Here is a 22,500-nt window from a genome sequence, read left to right as displayed (position 1 = left end):
GGGGGAGATGGTTTATAGGAACCTGGGGGAGATGGTTTATAGGAACCTGGGGGAGATGGTTTGGAGAACCTGGGGGAGATGGTTTATAGGAACCTGGGGGAGATGGTTTATAGGAACCTGGGGAGATGGTTTATAGGAACCTGGGGGAGATGGTTTGGGGAACCTGGGGGAGATGGTTTATAGGAACCTGGGGGAGATGGTTTATAGGAACCTGGGGGAGATGGTTTATAGGAACCTGGGGGAGATGGTTTATAGGAACCTGGGGGAGATGGTTTGGGGAACCTGGGGGAGATGGTTTGGGGAACCTGGGGGAGATGGTTTATAGGAACCTGGGGGAGATGGTTTGGGGAACCTGGGGGAGATGGTTTATAGGAACCTGGGGGAGATGGTTTATAGAAACCTGGGGGAGATGGTTTGGGGAACCTGGGGGAGATGGTTTATAGGAACCTGGGGGAGATGGTTTATAGGAACCTGGGGGAGATGGTTTGGGGAACCTGGGGGAGATGGTTTGGGGAACCTGGGGGAGATGGTTTATAGGAACCTGGGGGAGATGGTTTATAGGAACCTGGGGGAGATGGTTTATAGGAAGCTGGGGGAGATGGTTTATAGGAACCTGGGGGAGATGGTTTGGAGAACCTGGGGGAGATGGTTTATAGGAACCTGGGGGAGATGGTTTATAGGAACCTGGGGAGATGGTTTATAGGAACCTGGGGGAGATGGTTTGGGGAACCTGGGGGAGATGGTTTATAGGAACCTGGGGGAGATGGTTTATAGGAACCTGGGGGAGATGGTTTATAGGAACCTGGGGGAGATGGTTTGGGGAACCTGGGGGAGATGGTTTATAGGAACCTGGGGGAGATGGTTTATAGGAACCTGGGGGAGATGGTTTATAGGAACCTGGGGGAGATGGTTTATAGGAACCTGGGGGAGATGGTTTGGGGAACCTGGGGGAGATGGTTTATAGGAACCTGGGGGAGATGGTTTATAGGAACCTGGGGGAGATGGTTTGGGGAACCTGGGGGAGATGGTTTATAGGAACCTGGGGGAGATGGTTTGGGGAACCTGGGGGAGATGGTTTATAGGAACCTGGGGGAGATGGTTTGGGGAACCTGGGGGAGATGGTTTATAGGAACCTGGGGGAGATGGTTTATAGGAACCTGGGGGAGATGGTTTGGGGAACCTGGGGGAGATGGTTTGGGGAACCTGGGGGAGATGGTTTATAGGAACCTGGGGGAGATGGTTTATAGGAAGCTGGGGGAGATGGTTTATAGGAACCTGGGGGAGATGGTTTATAGGAACCTGGGGGAGATGGTTTATAGGAACCTGGGGGAGATGGTTTGGAGAACCTGGGGGAGATGGTTTATAGGAACCTGGGGGAGATGGTTTATAGGAACCTGGGGAGATGGTTTATAGGAACCTGGGGGAGATGGTTTATAGGAACCTGGGGGAGATGGTTTATAGGAACCTGGGGGAGATGGTTTATAGGAACCTGGGGGAGATGGTTTGGGAAACCTGGGGGAGATGGTATATAGAAACCTGGGGGAGATGGTTTGGAGAACCTGGGGGAGATGGTTTATAGGAACCTGGGGGAGATGGTTTATAGGAACCTGGGGGAGATGGTTTGGGGAACCTGGGGGAGATGGTTTATAGGAACCTGGGGGAGATGGTTTGGAGAACCTGGGGGAGATGGTTTATAGGAACCTGGGGGAGATGGTTTATAGGAACCTGGGGGAGATGGTTTGGGGAACCTGGGGGAGATGGTTTATAGGAACCTGGGGGAGATGGTTTATAGGAACCTGGGGGAGATGGTTTATAGGAACCTGGGGGAGATGGTTTGGGAAACCTGGGGGAGATGGTTTATAGAAACCTGGGGGAGATGGTTTATAGGAACCTGGGGGAGATGGTTTGGAGAACCTGGGGGAGATGGTTTATAGGAACCTGGGGGAGATGGTTTATAGGAACCTGGGGGAGATGGTTTATAGGAACCTGGGGGAGATGGTTTGGGGAACCTGGGGGAGATGGTTTATAGGAACCTGGGGGAGATGGTTTATAGGAACCTGGGGGAGATGGTTTGGAGAACCTGGGGGAGATGGTTTATAGGAACCTGGGGGAGATGGTTTATAGGAACCTGGGGGAGATGGTTTGGGGAACCTGGGGGAGATGGTTTATAGGAACCTGGGGGAGATGGTTTGGGGAACCTGGGGGAGATGGTTTATAGGAACCTGGGGGAGATGGTTTATAGGAACCTGGGGGAGATGGTTTATAGGAACCTGGGGGAGATGGTTTGGGGAACCTGGGGGAGATGGTTTGGGGAACCTGGGGGAGATGGTTTATAGGAACCTGGGGGAGATGGTTTATAGGAAGCTGGGGGAGATGGTTTATAGGAACCTGGGGGAGATGGTTTATAGGAACCTGGGGGAGATGGTTTGGAGAACCTGGGGGAGATGGTTTATAGGAACCTGGGGGAGATGGTTTATAGGAACCTGGGGAGATGGTTTATAGGAACCTGGGGGAGATGGTTTGGGGAACCTGGGGGAGATGGTTTATAGGAACCTGGGGGAGATGGTTTATAGGAACCTGGGGGAGATGGTTTATAGGAACCTGGGGGAGATGGTTTGGGGAACCTGGGGGAGATGGTTTGGGGAACCTGGGGGAGATGGTTTATAGGAACCTGGGGGAGATGGTTTATAGGAACCTGGGGGAGATGGTTTGGGGAACCTGGGGGAGATGGTTTGGAGAACCTGGGGGAGATGGTTTGGGGAACCTGGGGGAGATGGTTTGGGGAACCTGGGGGAGATGGTTTGGAGAACCTGGGGGAGATGGTTTGGGGATGTAGTATAGCGATTAGAGATTGTTAGGATCTCATCAGAGAGCATTTGGATAAAGAACATTACTTGGTGTAGAGTGAGGTGAAGAGTGAGCGCTGTAGTGATGGTGAGACACGTCTGAGAATTTCGACTCGTTAGAGCATCTCAGGTAAAGGATGTTCTGTAATTAGAGTAGGAGGTTTCCTTCAGGGCTGTGTAATAGGACAGAGAGATCACATCATAATTCTTGGTGATGCCTCGGAGCTCCTGTTTCCTTACGCACATTTAAAAGCCTGCGTCATGAAGTATATATATATATATAGATAGAGAGAGAGAGAGTTCTTAATAATTAAATTTCATCTTTTCGAAGAGATCTGTGGCTTAACGGCGAACAAAAAATATTTGCAAAAAAAAACCCTTGTAAAAGCATGCGTATGTACGTGTAAGAAACGTTTATTGTGTTTTAAGCTCGGGTTTCACTTGAGAGGGTTAACGTAAGCATGCGACGATCATCATTTATACATCACAATATTTCATCTGATATTTTTATCACAGATCCTGTGTGAGACTAGAGCAATACTCCTATTTGTTCATTATTTCAGGCTTATTAAATGGTTTATTTTATGATGAAGTGCAATAGAGAGTGTAAAGCCAAATCACCTCCTAGACTCATTTCAGTTCTGGAAGATGTTATGAAGCAGCAGTTGGTTGTGACACACTGTAATGCGTTATTTTAGACAAATAAAATTATACTCTGTGCCAGTGCTCTAAATCCATGCTTAGCTTAGATTTACTTTTACTGTGTGTGTGTGTGTGTGTGTGTGTGTGTGTGAATAAGAGATGCTACTCTTCAGTCACAGCAGTAATTCTATGAACAAAGCCAGAAAATACTAACGACCCGGTTGCCAGGGGCGACGCAGTGTGAGGAACACTGGAGCTGGGAAATCCTCGTTTAACCTTCTGATTATAAAGGACTAATGATATACATTATAGATGGAGGAATGCTCAGAGGCGTTATTATAAACTGCTCTAATAAAGCACTCTAATAAATAAACTCTAATGATGCCTAATGATGCTTTACGTAAACAATCAGTTATTTACTAATTATTATTAATGTGTAAATTACTGTATTTATAATTCCCAATCTTTTATCGCTGTTTATAATATTCATATTTATACTGTATGAATTAATGGTAGTGTTCTACTCTAAACGTAGAGCACTAGACACTGTGTGCACAATTATTAGGCAAATTATCCAACTATTAACCACAAAAACCTGAATGCTAACTGGGTCTAATTATTTTCAGGTGAAGTTTAATTGTTTAATGAAGAGGGTGTGGCTTAAAGTGATTATTAAACCCTCTATAAGGTCTGCAGAATGGGACAAAAAAGAGATTTAACTGAGACTGAAAAGTAAAAAAACTACTGAGGCGTGATCACAGGACAATCAAACGCTTGGTAATGAATACTCAGCAGGGTCGCAAAAAAACGTGTGGAGAAGAAAAGGCGCAAGTTGACCGCAAGAGACTTAAGAATAATAAGAAGTACACGGTGTCAGGTGCTCAGAGACATGGCGAAGGAAAGGAAGACTGAAACACGACCACCATGAATAAGTCCATTAATGATGAGCTAGTTGGACATTTTGGGGTTGAAGATGGACTGAAAATCAGCTCTCAAACCTACTGCCAGTTTCTAGGAGACACCTTCTTCAAGCAGTGGTACAGGAAGAAGTCAGTAACATTCAGGAAGTTCATGATCTTTGTGCAGGAAGTTGCTCCATCGCATACGTCAAGGTACACCACTGCTTGGCTAGCTAGCAAAGGCATCAGTGATGACAGAATGATGACCTGAGCCCCTTCCTCACCTGACTCAGATCCTACTGAGAACGTCTGGGCCATTCTCAGGTGTGAGGTTTACAGTGAAGGAAGACAGGTCACCTCTTTGAGCAGCATTTGGGAGGCTGTGGAGGCTGCGACAGCTACAACCGACTGTGAACAGATCAAGAAACTGACAGATTCAGTGGACGGAAGGCTCATGGAGGTTACGGTAAAGAAGGATGGCTATATTCATCACTGAATAGATTTGAAGGGCCGAAATTGTTTTTTTCTCTGCGCACTTTAATAATTTCCCAGAGAATGACAAATCTTATTTTTCTTTGGTAGATATTCTATTTTGATGTGAAATAAACATTTAGGATAAACTGAGACCGTTGTATTTGTTCACCAATTAAATTAATCTGAGAAAAAACATTCGCCTAATAACGGAGCGCACAGAGTACGTCCACTGAGAGCCTGAGAGATGCTCATTGTTTACTCATTTTAGGTTGTTTTTAGCAGTGTAAGCTAACGTTAGCTCGCTAGTGCTGATAACCTGTAGTTTAAACTCATCATTCTGAAATAATAATAAATAAATAATTTCCTGCTTTTCCTCATATTTTGCACCAGAGTCACATTTCAGTAAACTAATGTATATTAACAAGTAACATGGACCTGCTCATGAATATTAATGACCAGTGGGCGGTCTCAGGGAGTTAAGTGTCACTGGTCACTGTATGTTTTCTGTGTGTGAGTGCATAAAGTACTATGAACACAACACACACACACACACACACACACACACAGAGTAAACCTTCTACTGTGTGTGTGTTTGTAGACGAGCTTAGTAACACGGATGTAAAGAAAACAAAAGCTGCAAATTAAATTAATACTGAGAGATAATCTGTCACTAAAGTGTGTGTGTGTGTGTGTGTGGACATTAAAAGCTAGTCGTAGGTGGATGTTTCTCACACACACACACACACACACACACACACACACACTTGGCCCTGAAGCTCTTCAGCTCTGAAAGGTATTTGCTGTTTTAAATGACTGCGGAATTACCGGTTGCCCTGGAAACAGACTGCTTGGGCTGTGCGGGTAGTGTGTGTGTGTGTGTGTGTGTGTGTGTGTGTGTGTGTGTGTGTGTGTGGTGGGGGCAGGAGGGAGGTTCACATGGCCTTAAAGTGTAGCTCAGCTTGCTCTGTAGAACTGAACATCATGTACCAACGTGACTGTGCAAAAAATCTATAATGATAATAATAATAATAATAATACACCCTTTATCTCTTGTTCCTGCCCCTGATTTCTGTCTCATAATGCTGTCCATTCTTTAAACGAGGACAGCTAGAGGAACATTTCAGCCTCACAATTAAATCCTGAGTAGCTGTATAACTTCATCCTGAAGCTGTTGCTGTGGAAACAACCGCACTGACACACACACACACACACACACACACACACACACACACACACACACACACACACAGAGAGCACAGCTCTGAGCCTGTCAAAACAACAGTAAACTCTTCCTCACAACTTGAGGCTGAATACACACACACACACACACACACACACGCAATAAGTGTGTATGTATATATGTTACAGATACATGACACATGGACAGACAGGTAAATCTAGAGGGACAGACTCAGATAGATAGCCAGGTAAGAAGACAGAAACACAGACACGCAGACATACAGATAGACAAGTGGAGAGTTAGACAGCCGGTTAAACAGACAGACAGCTGGATTGTCAGACAGACAGATGATTAGACGTACTGATGAACAATTAGACAGAAAGACAGACAGGTGGACAGTTGAACAGACAGACAGGTGGACGGTCAGACAGGTGGACGGGGAACTGGATGGTTGAGCAGACGGACAGAAAGATTGATGGTTATAGAGACAAACATAGAGTTAGACTGACAGAGGCAGTTATACAGTTAGACAGACAGACAGGTGGACAGACAGGTCGACAGTTAGACAGACAGAGAGATAGACAGGTGAACAGTTAGACAGACAGAGAGACAGACAGGTGGACAGTTAGACAGACAGACTAGAGATATGGACAGACAGATAGCTGTTGGACAGTTGGAGTTTAGTCAGTGTGTAAGACTGCAGCAGCAGCAGGAGGTAGAATAATTTAAACTGTAAATTCTGCTTTCTCTGATCTGTTTCAGCCTGAGAGTGAGATCTCCACCACGGCAGAAGATTACTCCTCTGAGGTATGTGCATTTAACACACACTGTTACACACTTAACACCTTTACACAAGCAAACACCTTACACAGGTAACACACCACACTGGAACTTTTCTAGATCTTACACTGGTGCTTTTAGTTTGTGCTATTTCAGTGGAATTAGAAGCAATGCCGTTATGTAACATTGTGTGCTGTACTAGTCCTGAAGATCCAAAATCTAGGTCTTCAGGATTATTTCATCAGGATTAGACCTTCAGGATTATTTCATCAGGATTAGACCTTCAGGATTATTTCATCAGGATTAGACCTTCAGGATTACTGAGTCAGGCTTAGACCTTCAGGATTATTTCATCAGGATTAGACCTTCAGGATTACAGAGTCAGGATTAGACCTTCAGGATTACTGAGTCAGGATTAGACCTTCAGGATTACTGAGTCAGGATTAGACCTTCAGGATTACTGAGTCAGGATTAGACCTTCAGGATTACTGAGTCAGGATTAAGGCTTCAGGATTACTGAGTCAGGATTAGACCTTCAGGATTACTGAGTCAGGATTAGACCTTCAGGATTATTTCATCAGGATTAGACCTTCAGGATTATTTCATCAGGATTAGACCTTCAGGATTATTTCATCAGGATTAGACCTTCAGGATTATTTCATCAGGATTAGACCTTCAGGATTATTTCATCAGGATTAGACCTTCAGGATTACTGAGTCAGGATTCAGGCTTCAGGATTAGGTCCTCAGGATTATTGGGTCAGGATTAGACCTGATTATACATTTAAGATTATGCCATAATATTCAAGACAAGGCCTACAGGGTTAGCCTTTCAAGATTAAATTTAAGACTGTGCCACTATATGCATGATTAGACCACAAGATCCAAAACAATCCATTTAAGACTCAAGCTCAGAGACTATGCCTTTAAGGTTTTACAATCATACCTTCTCTAGATGATACCTGGAGATCCAAGATTATTCTGGATAAGTAAGTCTGTTCCATTTAAGAGATTTGAGATTATGAAGACATGTCTGGTCTCCTGGTTTTACTTCTTGCAAGACACTTTTAAACTGCATTACACTACAGTGTTAATTGTGAATTGACAGGTGAATGGTCATGAGACGGCTGAGCAATCGCTGGACGTTGGGGTATGGAAATTCATCTGATGAGCTTGTACTTGTTCGTTGCTAATCTATCAGTCTTACCTTCTCTTTTATGTGGTGCTTGGTTCCTCAATGTTTGTGGCCATGATTTCCTCTAACTCACTAACCTGCTTGCTTTTTTTAATCCTCCGAGGCAGAGGAGCTTGTCTGCTTGTGAATGTTTAGATTTGGGGTGTAACGATGAATTGGTGTTGTGGTACGCCTCGATACAGAAGTGTGAAGCAGTCATGCCATTCACGTTTTGTAAAGCTGGCATAGATGATGATAATGGGAAAAAATTTTCCCTTAAAATCAGTTTTTTTTTTAAATTTAGTTTTTACTTTGTAAAAATCTCTGGTTCAAATTTATAGATGAGCCACAGTCGTGAAATTTTACACGTTCATTGCTGTCCCTAATTAGAAGCTTGTTAAATTTCCCAAACTGCTGATTATTGTTGGATGTACATTAGATTTGACTAAAAAGTGGAATAAAAACCTGGTTGTAAAACCGTGCATGGCATCCACTTAATTAAACAATAAATGTATAATTTTTCAACAAACCTTTCTGTAAAATTCTTTCTCTTGAGAGCATCTGCACAGTGATCTAATTCATTTGTAAAACATTATCCAAAGATTACATTTTTTATTTTATACTGTATGCATGTTTAATTATATAGAGCTTCATTTAAATAAATAAATAAGTTAATTTTTGAAAAGGTTCCAATACCAAATATGTCCAATACAAAATACTACTTGTAAGAATATCAGCAGTCCATTGGGGAAGACTGATGGTTGAACTGGTCACCCGTTTTTTTCTCGGCTTAAACAGCACCAGAAGATTATTAAGCTCAGAGAGTAATCCTTCACTATTGATGTGAAAAACTACGAATGGCTCAGAGTAATCTTAACAAGAATCTTTACCCTTATCAGATTCCTGACTGCAATAATCAAAGCCTTGCACTGCTGCTGTTGTGATACACAGCATTTAATGTTGTCCTGTCTGTAGAAATGGGAAGCTGTAAGTACTGTGATGTCCCAGATACGGTGTTATTCTGTTAAATAACAATGACAATTAAATACTGTGTATGAATCATACCGTTACACCCCTCGTTTGAATCAGAGGCCCTGAGCTGCAGATCTCTGGTGCACATTAACTTTGCCTTCACAGCGGGGAATAGCAGGAAGGGGGCTGCTCGGCTCTTTGTGTATACATTACCCTGGAAACTTCGTTTGTGCAGAGAGGGAGAGAGAGAGATGAAGAGAGAGATGGAGAGAGAGAGAGAGAGAGAGGGTATTATGAAAAGGCTTTTAAGCTGCCAAAGGTAAAACCTTTTAGACCCAGACAGACAGAGACGTAGGAAGAGAGTAACAGAAGAAAAAACTGAAAGATAAAGAGAAAAAGGAAGAACATTAAAAAAAGGTGCTTTCACATGTTTATTTTGTTTTAATAAATCCCTAGTCTGTTTTGAGGTTTTTCGTGCAGTTCTTTAGTCAGGTGAGAACGCAGCAATCACGCTCGGGTCCGAGAGCGTCTGATCCGAAGTGGTCTCGGTCCTATTCCAGTCGAACTCTAGTGAGAAAGTGAGTCGACTTGACTGCAGGATGAGTGCAGAATCAAATGTCGTGTGTTTTGGGTCGCAGCGTTTTTTTTTTTTTTTTTTCCCCAAACTAAGCCACAGGACAGAGCTGTAGTGCAGCAGACATGCTGTATGTTCTGGAGATTTGGACTGACAAACAAAACAAAATGAGAAAATAAACTCTGCATGTGACGCACAAAATGTTTTAACTCATTACTTGTATAATTATCTAGTCATTTTGCTGAGCACTGGCTGCGTGTTCTCCATGCTCGGGTGAAATTTTTTTTGTTCTGATTTGGACCCTGTAAATGGATAAATAATAGGCGTGAAAGCACTCTAACAACCAAACAAGAAAGAAAGAGATTATATGGGAAAGAATTACATAACTTTTACCTAATTTTCTTCTTTTCTGTGTTCAGGAGGAGGAGGAGGAGCTCTATGCCCCCAGCAGATTACAGGAGATGGAGAACGAACTCGCCGCCAAGAACATGGCGGTGGAGGAATTGAGCCGAGAGCTAGAGGAAATCAGAGCTACGTTTGGAGCTGAAGGAGTGCAACAGGTACTGGTCCACAGTATGACTTAATTTAGTCTCCAGTAAACATCGCCTGGGTGAAGACGTGTAAAACGTGACATGTATTAAGTGATACCTGTTCTGTGATGAAGTAATGACACTTTTATAAACTACACGTTTAATTATAAACCGTGTTGCTCTGATAAACTTGGTCTGGTTCAGCTGTCTTTAATTCAATTCAATTCAGTGTGATTTGTATAGCACTTTTAACGATGGACATCGTCACAGAGCAGCTTTACAGAAATATATAAATTAAAATTATGAAATACATTAAATAAAACTTCCTGACTGCTGACAGCGTACTGATATACTGAGCTGTATGTTGTTTAGTTCAGTAGTTAATATATAGTTAGTGCAGTAGTATGTGGTTAGTGCATGTAGCCTTATGGACTCACATTAGTATGGTATGTTGTAGTAAGTGGGGCAGTGGCAGCTCAGTGATTAAAGGCTGCTGATTGGAAGGTTGTGGGTTCAAATCCCAGCACTGCCAAGCTGCCAGTGCCGGACCCCTGAGCAACGCCCTTAACTGCTCAGATGTATAAATGAGATAAATGTAAGTCGCTGTGGATAAATGGAGAAGAGCGTGGAACAAATGCTGTAAATGTAAAACCACTGAGGTTGTAAATTGTTATTGTTAAACAGTGATCTTAATGTTCTGTGTACACCTTGTGTGTGTGCGTTTGTTTGTGTGCCCGTGTGTGTGTGTGTGTGTGTGTGTGTGCGCGCCCGTGTGTGTGTGGTTCTAGCTCCAGGACTTTGAGGCAGCGCTGAAGCAGAGAGACGGCATCATCACACAGCTAACGGCGAACCTGCAGCAGGCTCGGGCGGAGAAGGACGAGGTGATGCGCGAGTTCCTTGACCTCACTGAAAAAAGCCAGAAACTACAGATCCAATTTCAACAGGTACCACAATTTATCTGACTGAAACACTGGGTACACTTATCAGAACCAACAGGTAAACTTAGCTGAACCAGCAGGTACACCTAGCAGAACCAACAGGTACACCTAGCAGAACCAACAGGTAAACTTAGCTGAACCAGCAGGTACACCTAGCAGAACCAACAGGTACACCTAGCAGAACCAACAGGTACACCTAGCAGAACCAACAGGTACACTTAGCTGAACCAACAGGTACACCTAGCAGAACCAACAGGTACACTTAGCTGAACCAACAGGTACACCTAGCTGAACCAACAGGTACACCTAGCTGAACCAACAGGTACACTTAGCTGAACCAACAGGTACACCTAGCAGAACCAACAGGTACACCTAGCAGAACCAACAGGTACACCTAGCAGAACCAACAGGTACACTTAGCTGAACCAAAAGGTACACCTAGCAGAACCAACAGGTACACTTAGAATAGCCAACAAACACATCTAGCAAAACCAGCAGGTACACCTAATAGAGCAAACAGGTTTAACATGTGAGAAATCCTACATCACATGATTTTACTTACCTGATCATCCTGGTAGCATATCTTGTACAGCTAACAGGTACTAAACAAATACACCCGAACAACCGCTATCACATTTACTAGAACCAAACAACATACTCACACAGCCATGCAGATAGTGCATCTAGCTGGAAAAAAGTACCACTCAACTACTGGAACCACCTGGGACCACACCTAACAGAACAGGTGGGCAGACTCAGCAGAACTAATGTGTACACTTAGCAGAAACAACAGGTACCATATAAACTCACCTATCTGAGCAACACCTGTTACACCTATTAGACCATCATTTCCCACTGTGAGAATTATATGAACCTCCTTTTAGTATTTCACTGCCTCAGTGTGGTTCTCTGAACAGGTATACAAACAGGTAAAACTTAATATCGATCTCTTACCTGGGTTTCTGTATCCCATTTTAACGAGTGTGTTACTTGTAGTTGCAGGCAGGTGAGTCATTAAGGAGCTCCAGTATCAGCAGTGCTGCTGCGGATCTCCTGCAAGCCAGACAACAAGTCCTGCTTTATCAACAACAGCTGGATGAGAAAGACGCAACGGTCAGAAGTCTCCAGATGCAGCTAGAGAAAAGGGATGGAAAGATCAGAGGTCTCCAGGAGCAGTTAGAGGACAGAGACGGAAATGTCGGTAGTCTCCAGATGCAGCTAGAGGATAGGAACGGAAAGGTCAAAGGTCTCCGGGAGCAGACAGAGGAGATGGACGGAAAGGTCAAACGTCTTCAGGAGCAGCTGCAGGAGAGTGAGGCTAAGGTCAACAGCCTCCAGGAGCAGATGTCACAGATGGTGCAGATCCAGCAAAGGATGTCCGAACTCGAGATGGTGGGTGGACTCTACTATCAATAACTATCTGAATTGGTATTCTTCAGCTTCATCTAATTCTGCTTGAGTTGACTTGAGTATACGTTTTCCCTTATTTGGTTTACTGCATGACACAATTTAAAAAGTTCTCTCCACATTTGATTGCGAACTGATCCATATGTCCGATAAATCTGAGACATAATACTAGCTCTTTCCTCTGTTATCAGGTCTCAAGGGATACAGAAGAATCTTTTACCCAGAGACTTCAAGAGAAGGACTTGCGGATTGAAGAACAGGAAAGGCTAATACTAGAGCATCAACAATCTTTATTCCAACTCCGGGACATTCTCCAAGAGTCTGAGAAGCGTTTCATTAACATTAGTGAACAGCTGGAAGCAAAGGTCCGTGACCTAGAGGGTTGTGAAGCAGAGCTGCTGGCCTCCAAGGAGAAGGAGAGACTTTCATCAGGTGAAGTCTTGCAACTGATGGGCACTGTGGAGGCCCTTCAAAAACGCTACCATCAGGGCAGCCAATCAGAAGGCGAGGTTCTCCAGAGGGCAGAGCAAGATGCTACACGAAGGCTGGACCACCTGAGGGCAGAACTGGACGAGATGTATGGGCAGCAGATTGTTCAGATGAAACAAGAGCTCCTTGCTCGGCACACGGAAGAGATGACAAATATCCTCAATCAGCATTCCACAGAACTGAAGATTGTCTTGGACCAGCATCGCATTGAAATTGAGCGATTAACATCTCAGTTGACTCAAAGCACCGGAGAGGTCAATGCCCTGAATGTCAGAGTGATTGAGCTCCAGCAACGGCTGCAGGAGGTGCAGGTCTTGCGAGAAAAAGCTGAACATGACCTCACACAAAGGTCTGAGGAAAAGATATTGCTGCAAAACCAGGTGCAGCAGCTCATAGAGGACTTACGCTTAAAGGATCAGGAGAAGAGCCAATCGGAGGTGCATCTCCAGCTTCATGCTACAATAACTGACCTTAAGGCTCAGCTAGCATCTGTTCAGGAAGCCTCAATTGAGCTGGAGGCCAAGCATGAATCTGAAATTACCAACTACCGGATTAAGCTAGAGATGCTGGAAAGGGAAAAGGACGCAGTACTTGATCGCATGGCTGAGTCGCAGGAAGCTGAGCTTGAACGCCTCCGCACGCAGCTGCTATTCAGCCATGAGGAGGAACTTTCTAGGCTTCGTGAGGACCTTCAGCATGAGAGCCAGATGAATGTGGAGAACCTGCGGGATGAGCTCAACCAGCGACACGAGGAAACTGTCCAACAACTCCGCAATGGGTATGAGGAACGGATGAGGGTGGCTGAGGATGAGAGGTCAATTTTGGCAGCAGAAAGAACCTCACTGTTGCAGGAGATTGTCACACTGAAAAATGACCTGAGCCAAGCACTGGAGAAATCTCGAGTGGAGGAACTGGTCTCGCAACTGAAGGCCCTGCAGGCAGAGATTCAGGAGCTAAGACAGAGACAAAGTGAAAAGGTTGAACCTGATGGGAAACTGTGCAAAAATGAACTGACAAGGGACTCTGAGCAGAGTTGGGAGAGAATGGAATCTGAAAATAAACTTCTGAAAGAAACAAATGCATCCCTGGCAGAAGAACTGAAGTCTCTTGAGGAGGATAACAAGATGCTGATGAAGAAAATGGACAGTCTGATTTCAGAGAACAGGCAAGCAAATGAGGCAGCTGAAGAACTAAGAGCTGAAATTGAGAGGCAGAAAAGCACATTCTCATTTGCAGAAAAGAACTTTGAGGTGAACTACCAGGAGCTGAGAGCAGAGCTGGAAGAAAGACTTCGGGAACAGACGTTGCAGTATGAAACAAAACTCCAGGGCCTTGAAACACAGCTTCAAAATTTAAAGTCCGGAAAAGAGCATGGATCCATCCAGAGTACAAAGGAAGAGAATGAAGAACAAGCTGGAGGAGCATTAGTGGAAAAAGACACAACAGAGCTGATGGAGAAGCTCCAAACTGTGGAGCTGGAGAGGGCGGGGCTAGTGAAACAAGTGGAACAGAAGGAGACCGATATAGAGAACATGAAAATAGAGAGTGCAAAGCTGGTGGACCAGATTAAAAGGAGGGAAGTGGAGTTTAGGAAAGTAGAGCAGGAGAAGACAGGGTTATTGGAACAGGTGGAGCAAAAGGAGGCAAAGGTCAAGATGGTGGAGCTAGAGAGGGCAGGGCTTCTTGAACAGTTGGAGCAGAAGGAGGTGGAGCTAAAGAGGTTTGCACTAGAGAGAGCAGGGTTGGAAGAACAGACTGAATTGAAAGATCTGGAGTTAAAGAGGGTGGAGCTCGAGAAGGTAGGGCTGGTGGAGCAGGTTCACAAGCAAGAGGCAGAGCTACAGCAGAAGGAGGCAGAGCTTGAAAAGATGAAGCTGGAGAAGGCAGAGCTGGTGCAACAGGTGGACCAGAAAGTGGTCGTGCTACAGCAAAAGGAGGCAGAGCTCCAGGAGATCAAGCTGGAGAAGGCAGAGCTGGTGCAACAGGTGGACCAGAAAGCAGTAGTGCTACAGCAAAAGGAGGCAGAGCTTCAGGAGATCAAGCTGGAGAAGGCAGAGCTGGTGCAACAGGTGGACCAGAAGAAGGTTGTGCTACAGCAAAAGGAGGCAGAGCTCCAGGAGATCAAGCTGGAGAAGGCAGAGCTGGTGCAACAGGTGGACCAGAAAGCAGTAGTGCTACAGCAAAAGGAGGCAGAGCTTCAGGAGATCAAGCTGGAGAAGGCAGAGTTGGTGCAACAGGTGGACCAGTGGAAGGTTGTGCTACAGCAAAAGGAGGCAGAGCTACAGAGAATGAAGCTGGAGAAGGTGGAGCTAATGCAACAGGTGACCCAGAAAGAGGTAGTGCTACAGCAAAAAGAGGCAGAGCTTCAGAAGTTGACAGAAAAAGAGACACTAGTGCAACTGGTGGAACAGAAGCATGTAGTGCTACAGCAAAAGGAGGCAGAGCTGCAGAGGATGAAGCTGGGTAAAGTGGAGCTCACAGACCAAGTTCCAGTAAAGAAGGTGGGTCTTAAGGCAGCCAGGAAGACAAGACAAAAAGCCAACAGGGTCAAAAGTTTAGAGATGAAGCCTGACACTAAGAAACAGAGTCACCTCAAGATTCAGTTTTCTGAGGTGGAGCTTCAGGAAGAGGAGGCGGGTAAGACTGAAAAGCTTTTGGCTCCGCCCCTTTCCCAGGCTGCTGCTGCGGAGGAGGAGAGAGTGAGAGAGACGGATGTCTGTGTTGTGCATCGCGGTGATGGCGTGAAGCAGAAAACACACGCTCGTACTAAGATCGTCGCTGCTGCGGCGACATGCTCTCATGCACACACTGACACACACACTCAAACACACACTCAGCCTGCTGCTGCAGCGACGCACACAGACAGAGCGAACAAGCCGGAGAGCGACTCGGAGAAACAGGTGAGTGAGTTTCACTCGTCTCTTAGCAGTAAATATACTGTGTGTGTGTGTGTGTGTGTGTGTGTGTGTGTGTGGCATTTCAATTAGCCTTTAGCTGCATTTGAATTGCTGCATGCAACAGTTGAATCGTGTCTGTGTTGCATTGTGCTTTTGCTTTTTGTATTTTTTCTAGCTTTCGGTTTTTCCTTCTGTCTCTCTCTCCCTCCTTTTTTTTAAACTCTTCCTTTTTCTCCGAGGTGTTGTAGTGTTTGTGTTCTTTATGTTTTATTAAAGGAACTGGTTCTGATCAGGAGAGTGTAGACCAGAGTGAGAATTGAATATGTAAATGATGAAAAGATAAAGACAGTGTGTTCAAAGAGAGAGCTCATTAATGTAGAGATCAAGAGACATTCAGAGAGAAAAGGCTAGAATATATATAGAGAGAGATGGAGAGAGGACAGAGAGAAAAGTGAAGAGGAGGGAGAATACAGAGAGCACACAGGAGGTGAGAGTCCATGCAGATAAAAGAGTGGAGGAGGTAGAGGACATTATGGAGGAAAATAATGAACAAGGGGTGAAGGTGTACAAGAAAAAAAACAATTTGGAAAAAATCTAGAAATAATGCAGACCTCTGGGCTTGAAATGAATACCCAGATACCTGCCAGATATTTGGTTCTGCTAATTTATTAACTACTTTGTCCAGTAATCTTGCTCATTTTAAGAAGTGAATGGATAGCCTTAGGTACGTCCCATATCGCAGTGTGTCAAAATAAGACAAAAAAAGTGAAGTACTATCTAGAATGATAGAATGTGATTTGGAATTCTCCATAGTTTGTTAGGTATTTGTAGTGCTGCTTGCAGAAATGTTTCTGTCAGTCATCTAGAATAACAAATTCAATAACTAAATGTACAGATTTGGAACAATGTTATAGGAATAAGGAAAGAAAGACTAGACAAATGAGGTAAAGAAAGACTAGACATTTTTTGAAGTGAAGAACGAGCTCTAAAATCATATCCAACTGGCTACTTCTAAAATATTTGTATATGGTGACATCATTGTTGATTTGTTTGCCTCGATACTCTTATGACTTAACTAGCTAATGGCCATCTTGCCTCTGGACTGACGACTGACTTGCTTCAGGAATCATCTCCTCTAGCACTGCTCGACTGGTCCCACCATCTCTCAGGGTACAAGGAAGACCTGCATCAAGACTCTTCTCTGTTCTGGCACCCAGGTGGTGGAATGAACTTCCTCTAGATGTGCAAACAGCTGAGTCACTGGCAGTCTTCAAACGACGTCTAAAGTCTTACCTCTTCCTATAGTACTTAAATTAGCACTTAAAAAAAACTTTGAATTTTCTGAATTGTTGCTATATTTGTTGCTATATCACCTCACCAACAGAGTTTCTGGACTGATGGTATTCTTAGTCTGTGACCTAGCAAACCAGTATCAAAATGTATTTATTGATAGAGACTTCAAAGCACTTCTGTAAGTCACTCTGGATAAGAGCATCTGCGAAATGCCATAATTGTAAATCTCAGCCTTGCGGCTGTTGATGACTGAGTTACCACAGGACTGAAGACTGACCCGCCTTGTGACTGACGACTGACTCGCCTTGGACTAATGACTGACGTGCCTTGGGACTGACGACCAACATGCCATAAAACTGACTTGCCTCAGGACCGACTACTGATTCGCCTCATGACTGATGGCAGAGTCACCTTGTGAAGGATGACTCTCCTCAGGACTCATCTGAGCTTTGTGGCTGATGTGTGTGTGTGTGATACAGGTGGAGAGCCAATATGGAGAGACAGACTTGGTCCCCACAGTGATACACACAGACAGCATGGAAGGCATTGAACATGTGAGTGCTCATTCACAAACCTCAACGATTCACAACTCTCATGTTTATTGGGTAATTAGTAGCTTAGCAAATGTTAATTTTCTCTCTCTTTCATTCTCTGTCTCTGTCTACTTGTTTCTATCTCTCTTTTGTCTGTCTCTCAGGAGGAATGCAGGCTGCAGATGGAGGCTCAGCGTATCAGCCTCTCTCAGATTCATGCTGCTCAGTTAGAACTGCTTAAAGAGAGACTGCCTGGGTGGGAGGATCCTGGGAGACAAGGCGGGGCTAAAGGTAACTGCGCATGAGTCAAGGTGAAGCACAGATTTTACGGAGGTGGAACTAACATGAATTTGAAACCTACAACTGAGTGTGAGCACAGGGTTAGGTGAATTGGAAACTAAAGTAGGTGGGGCTAAGTTGATGATACAGGGGAGTAGGGAGCAGGGATAAGGTGACGATACAGGTGAGTAGGAGCAGGGTTATGGTGATGATAGAGGTGAGTAGGGTCTGGGCAAAGGTGAAGATACAGGTGAGAAAGGGGGCAGGGCTGAGGTAAAGATAGAGGTTAGAAGGGGGCAGGGCTGAGGTAAAGATAGAGGTGAGAAGAGGGGCAGAACTGAGGTAAAGATAGAGATTAGAAGAGGGGCAGAGCTGAGGTAAAGATAGAGGTTAGAAGAGGGGCAGGGCTGAGGTAAAGATAGAGGTGAGAAGGGAGCAGAGCTGAGGTAAAGCTAGAGGTTAGAAGGGAGCAGAACTGAGGTAAAGATAGAGGTTAGAAGAGGGGCAGAACTGAGGTAAAGATAGAGGTGAGAAGAGGGGCAGGGCTGAGGTAAAGATAGAGGTGAGAAGGGAGCAGAGCTGAGGTAAAGATAGAGGTGAGAAGGGAGCAGAGCTGAGGCAAAGATAGAGGTGAGAAGAGGGGCAGGGCTGAGGTAAAGATAGAGGTGAGAAGGGAGCAGAGCTGAGGTAAAGATAGAGGTTAGAAGAGGGGCAGGGTTGAGGTAAAGATAGAGGTTAGAAGGGGGCCGAACTGAGGTAAAGATAGAGGTGAGAAGGGGGCCGAACTGAGGTAAAGATAGAGGTTAGAAGAGGGGCAGGGCTGAGGTAAAGATAGAGGTTAGAAGGGAGCAGAGCTGAGGTAAAGATAGAGGTTAGAAGGGGGCCGAACTGAGGTAAAGATAGAGGTTAGAAGAGGGGCAGAACTGAGGTAAAGATAGAGGTTAGAAGAGAGCAGAGCTGAGGTAAAGATCGAGGTTAGAAGAGGGGCAGAACTGAGGTAAAGATAGAGGTGAGAAGAGGGGCAGGGCTGAGGTAAAGATAGAGGTGAGAAGGGAGCAGAGCTGAGGTAAAGATAGAGGTTAGAAGAGGGGCAGGGTTGAGGTAAAGATAGAGGTGAGAAGGGGGCCGAACTGAGGTAAAGATAGAGGTGAGAAGGGGGCCGAACTGAGGTAAAGATAGAGGTTAGAAGAGGGGCAGGGCTGAGGTAAAGATAGAGGTTAGAAGAGGGGCAGGGTTGAGGTAAAGATAGAGGTTAGAAGGGGGCCGAACTGAGGTAAAGATAGAGGTGAGAAGGGGGCCGAACTGAGGTAAAGATAGAGGTTAGAAGAGGGGCAGGGCTGAGGTAAAGATAGAGGTTAGAAGGGAGCAGAGCTGAGGTAAAGATAGAGGTTAGAAGGGGGCCGAACTGAGGTAAAGATAGAGGTTAGAAGGGAGCAGAGCTGAGGTAAAGATAGAGGTTAGAAGGGAGCAGAGCTGAGGTAAAGATAGAGGTTAGAAGAGGGGCAGGGTTGAGGTAAAGATAGAGGTTAGAAGGGGGCCGAACTGAGGTAAAGATAGAGGTGAGAAGGGGGCCGAACTGAGGTAAAGATAGAGGTTAGAAGAGGGGCAGAACTGAGGTAAAGATAGAGGTTAGAAGAGAGCAGAGCTGAGGTAAAGATCGAGGTTAGAAGAGGGGCAGGGCTGAGGTAAAGATAGAGGTTAGAAGAGGGGCAGGGCTGAGGTAAAGATCGAGGTTAGAAGAGAGCAGAGCTGAGGTAAAGATAGAGGTGAGAAGAGGGGCAGAACTGAGGTAAAGATCGAGGTGAGAAGAGGGGCAGAACTGAGGTAAAGATAGAGGTTAGAAGAGGGGCAGGGCTGAGGTAAAGATAGAGGTTAGAAGAGGGGCAGGGCTGAGGTAAAGATAGAGGTTAGAAGAGGGGCAGGGCTGAGGTAAAGATCGAGGTGAGAAGAGGGGCAGAGCTGAGGTAAAGATAGAGGTTAGAAGAGGGGCAGGGTTGAGGTAAAGATAGAGGTTAGAAGTGGGCCGAACTGAGGTAAAGATAGAGGTTAGAAGGGGGCCGAACTGAGGTAAAGATAGAGGTTAGAAGAGGGGCAGGGCTGAGGTAAAGATAGAGGTTAGAAGGGAGCAGAACTGAGGTAAAGATAGAGGTTAGAAGGGGGCCGAACTGAGGTAAAGATAGAGGTTAGAAGAGGGGCAGAACTGAGGTAAAGATAGAGGTTAGAAGAGAGCAGAGCTGAGGTAAAGATAGAGGTTAGAAGAGGGGCAGGGCTGAGGTAAAGATCGAGGTTAGAAGAGGGGCAGGGCTGAGGTAAAGATAGAGGTTAGAAGAGGGGCAGGGCTGAGGTAAAGATAGAGGTTAGAAGAGAGCAGAGCTGAGGTAAAGATAGAGGTTAGAAGAGGGGCAGGGCTGAGGTAAAGATCGAGGTTAGAAAGGGCAGGGCTGAGGTAAAGATAGAGGTTAGTAGGGGCAGGGCTGAGGTAAGGATAGAGGTTAGAAGAGGGGCAGAGCTGAGGTAAAGATCAAGGTGAGAAGAGGGGCAGGGCTGAGGTAAAGATCGAGGTGAGAAGAGGGGCAGGGCTGAGGTAAAGATAGAGATTAGAAGAGGGGCAGGGCTGAGGTAAAGATAGAGGTTAGAAGAGGGGCAGGTCTGAGGTAAAGATAGAGATGAGAAGAGGGGCAGGGCTGAGGTAAAGATCGAGGTTAGAAGAGGGGCAGGGCTGAGGTAAAGATCGAGGTTAGAAGAGGGGCAGGGCTGAGGTAAAGATAGAGATTAGAAGAGGGGCAGGGCTGAGGTAAAGATAGAGGTTAGAAGAGGGGCAGGGCTGAGGTAAAGATAGAGGTTAGAAGAGGGGCAGGGCTGAGGTAAAGATGGAGGTGAGAATAGGGGCAGGGTTGAGGTAAAGATAGAGATGAGAAGAGGGGCAGGGCTGAGGTAAAGATAGAGATGAGAAGAGGGGCAGGGCTGAGGTAAAGATAGAGGTGAGAAGAGGGGCAGGGCTGAGGTAAAGATCGAGGTGAGAAGAGGGGCAGCGCTGGGGTAAAGATAGAGGTTAGAAGAGGGGCAGGGTTGAGGTAAAGATCGAGGTTAGAAGAGGGGCAGGGTTGAGGTAAAGATCGAGGTGAGAAGAGGGGCAGGGCTGAGGTAAAGATAGAGGTTAGAAGAGGGGCAGGGCTGAGGTAAAGATAGAGGTGAGAAGAGGGGCAGGGCTGAGGTAAAGATCGAGGTGAGAAGAGGGGCAGGGCTGAGGTAAAGATCGAGGTTAGAAGAGGGGCAGGGTTGAGGTAAAGATAGAGGTGAGAAGAGGGGCAGGGCTGAGGTAAAGATCGAGGTTAGAAGAGGGGCAGGGCTGAGGTAAAGATCGAGGTTAGAAGAGGGGCAGGGCTGAGGTAAAGATCGAGGTTAGAAGAGGGGCAGGGTTGAGGTAAAGATCGAGGTGAGAAGAGGGGCAGGGCTGAGGTAAAGATAGAGATTAGAAGGGAGCAGAGCTGAGGTAAAGATCGAGATGAGAAGAGGGGCAGGACTGAGGTAAAGATCGAGGTTAGAAGAGGGGCAGGGCTGAGGTAAAGATCGAGGTGAGAAGAGGGGCAGCGCTGGGGTAAAGATAGAGGTTAGAAGAGGGGCAGGGTTGAGGTAAAGATACAGGTGAGAAGAGGGGCAGGGCTGAGGTAAAGATCGAGGTGAGAAGAGGGGCAGCGCTGGGGTAAAGATAGAGGTTAGAAGGGGCAGGGCTGAGGTAAAGATAGAGGTGAGAAGGGGCAGGGCTGAGGTAAAGATAGAGGTTAGAAGGGGCAGAGCTGAGGTAAAGATAGAGGTTAGAAGGGGCAGAGCTGAGGTAAAGATAGAGGTGAGAAGAGGGGCAGGGCTGAGGTAAAGATCGAGGTGAGAAGAGGGGCAGCGCTGGGGTAAGCGAGACAGATCTATTAAGAGATAGATTGTTGTGTCTACACCATTCTGTGAGCTGGTTCACCTCCTTTCTCTGTGCTGACTCAGAGAGAGAGATCCATTATTAATACCACAATGGGTGTATTCCACACATCTAACACACTTTGAACATTAAAATGCACACATTTAAATCATCACATTTACCAGACACACACACACACACACACACACACAGACTCTTAGAGTGTGTATATGTTACTAAAATGTATAATTAATATATACATGTGTGTGTGTGTGTGTGTGTTTCAGCCTGCAGCCCCTCACTGAGCTCCATCACCCAGGACTGCACACACCTCCTCCAGGTACACAACTGTGTGTGTGTGTGTGTGTGTGCTACATGAGCTAACCTGACAGGATTTGTGAAAGGACTTTTTTCACTGCTGAAGATAGCTAGGTCACTAACATGCGCTAACCTGACAGGATTTATGGGATTATTTTCCAACAATATTAATAACTGCTAATTCTAGCTAACGTGCGCTAACCTGACAGGATTTCTGAGAGGAATTTTAATTTTTCTTCTAAAGCTTGCTAGCAGGCTAACTTGCACTGATGTGATTTATGGAATGATTTTTGAGTAATATTTATTAATGTTCTTAAACGTAACTACTAATTCTAGCTAACCTGACAGGATTTCTCAGATGAGATTTAA

The 22,500-nt window shown here is 45.4% G+C and overlaps 1 protein-coding gene across 1 annotated transcript in view; it reads left to right on the top strand.

Annotated features, from left to right (window-relative positions):
* Positions 1-22,500, top strand: part of akap9 (A kinase (PRKA) anchor protein 9) — a 92,391-nt gene that overhangs the window by 11,759 nt on the left and 58,132 nt on the right. The window contains 9 exon segments of the mRNA XM_053236686.1: positions 6,804-6,848; positions 7,929-7,970; positions 9,960-10,100; positions 10,859-11,014; positions 12,005-12,400; positions 12,607-15,804; positions 17,574-17,648; positions 17,792-17,918; positions 22,101-22,153. Coding sequence (XP_053092661.1) covers positions 6,804-6,848; positions 7,929-7,970; positions 9,960-10,100; positions 10,859-11,014; positions 12,005-12,400; positions 12,607-15,804; positions 17,574-17,648; positions 17,792-17,918; positions 22,101-22,153 — 4,233 coding nt within the window.

This window comes from Pangasianodon hypophthalmus, chromosome 9 (genome assembly GCF_027358585.1).
Source record: "Pangasianodon hypophthalmus isolate fPanHyp1 chromosome 9, fPanHyp1.pri, whole genome shotgun sequence".
NCBI classification, from domain to species: domain Eukaryota; kingdom Metazoa; phylum Chordata; class Actinopteri; order Siluriformes; family Pangasiidae; genus Pangasianodon; species Pangasianodon hypophthalmus.
The sequence above is the reverse complement of the archived record's forward strand: the minus strand, read 5'-3'. Positions and strand labels throughout refer to the sequence as shown.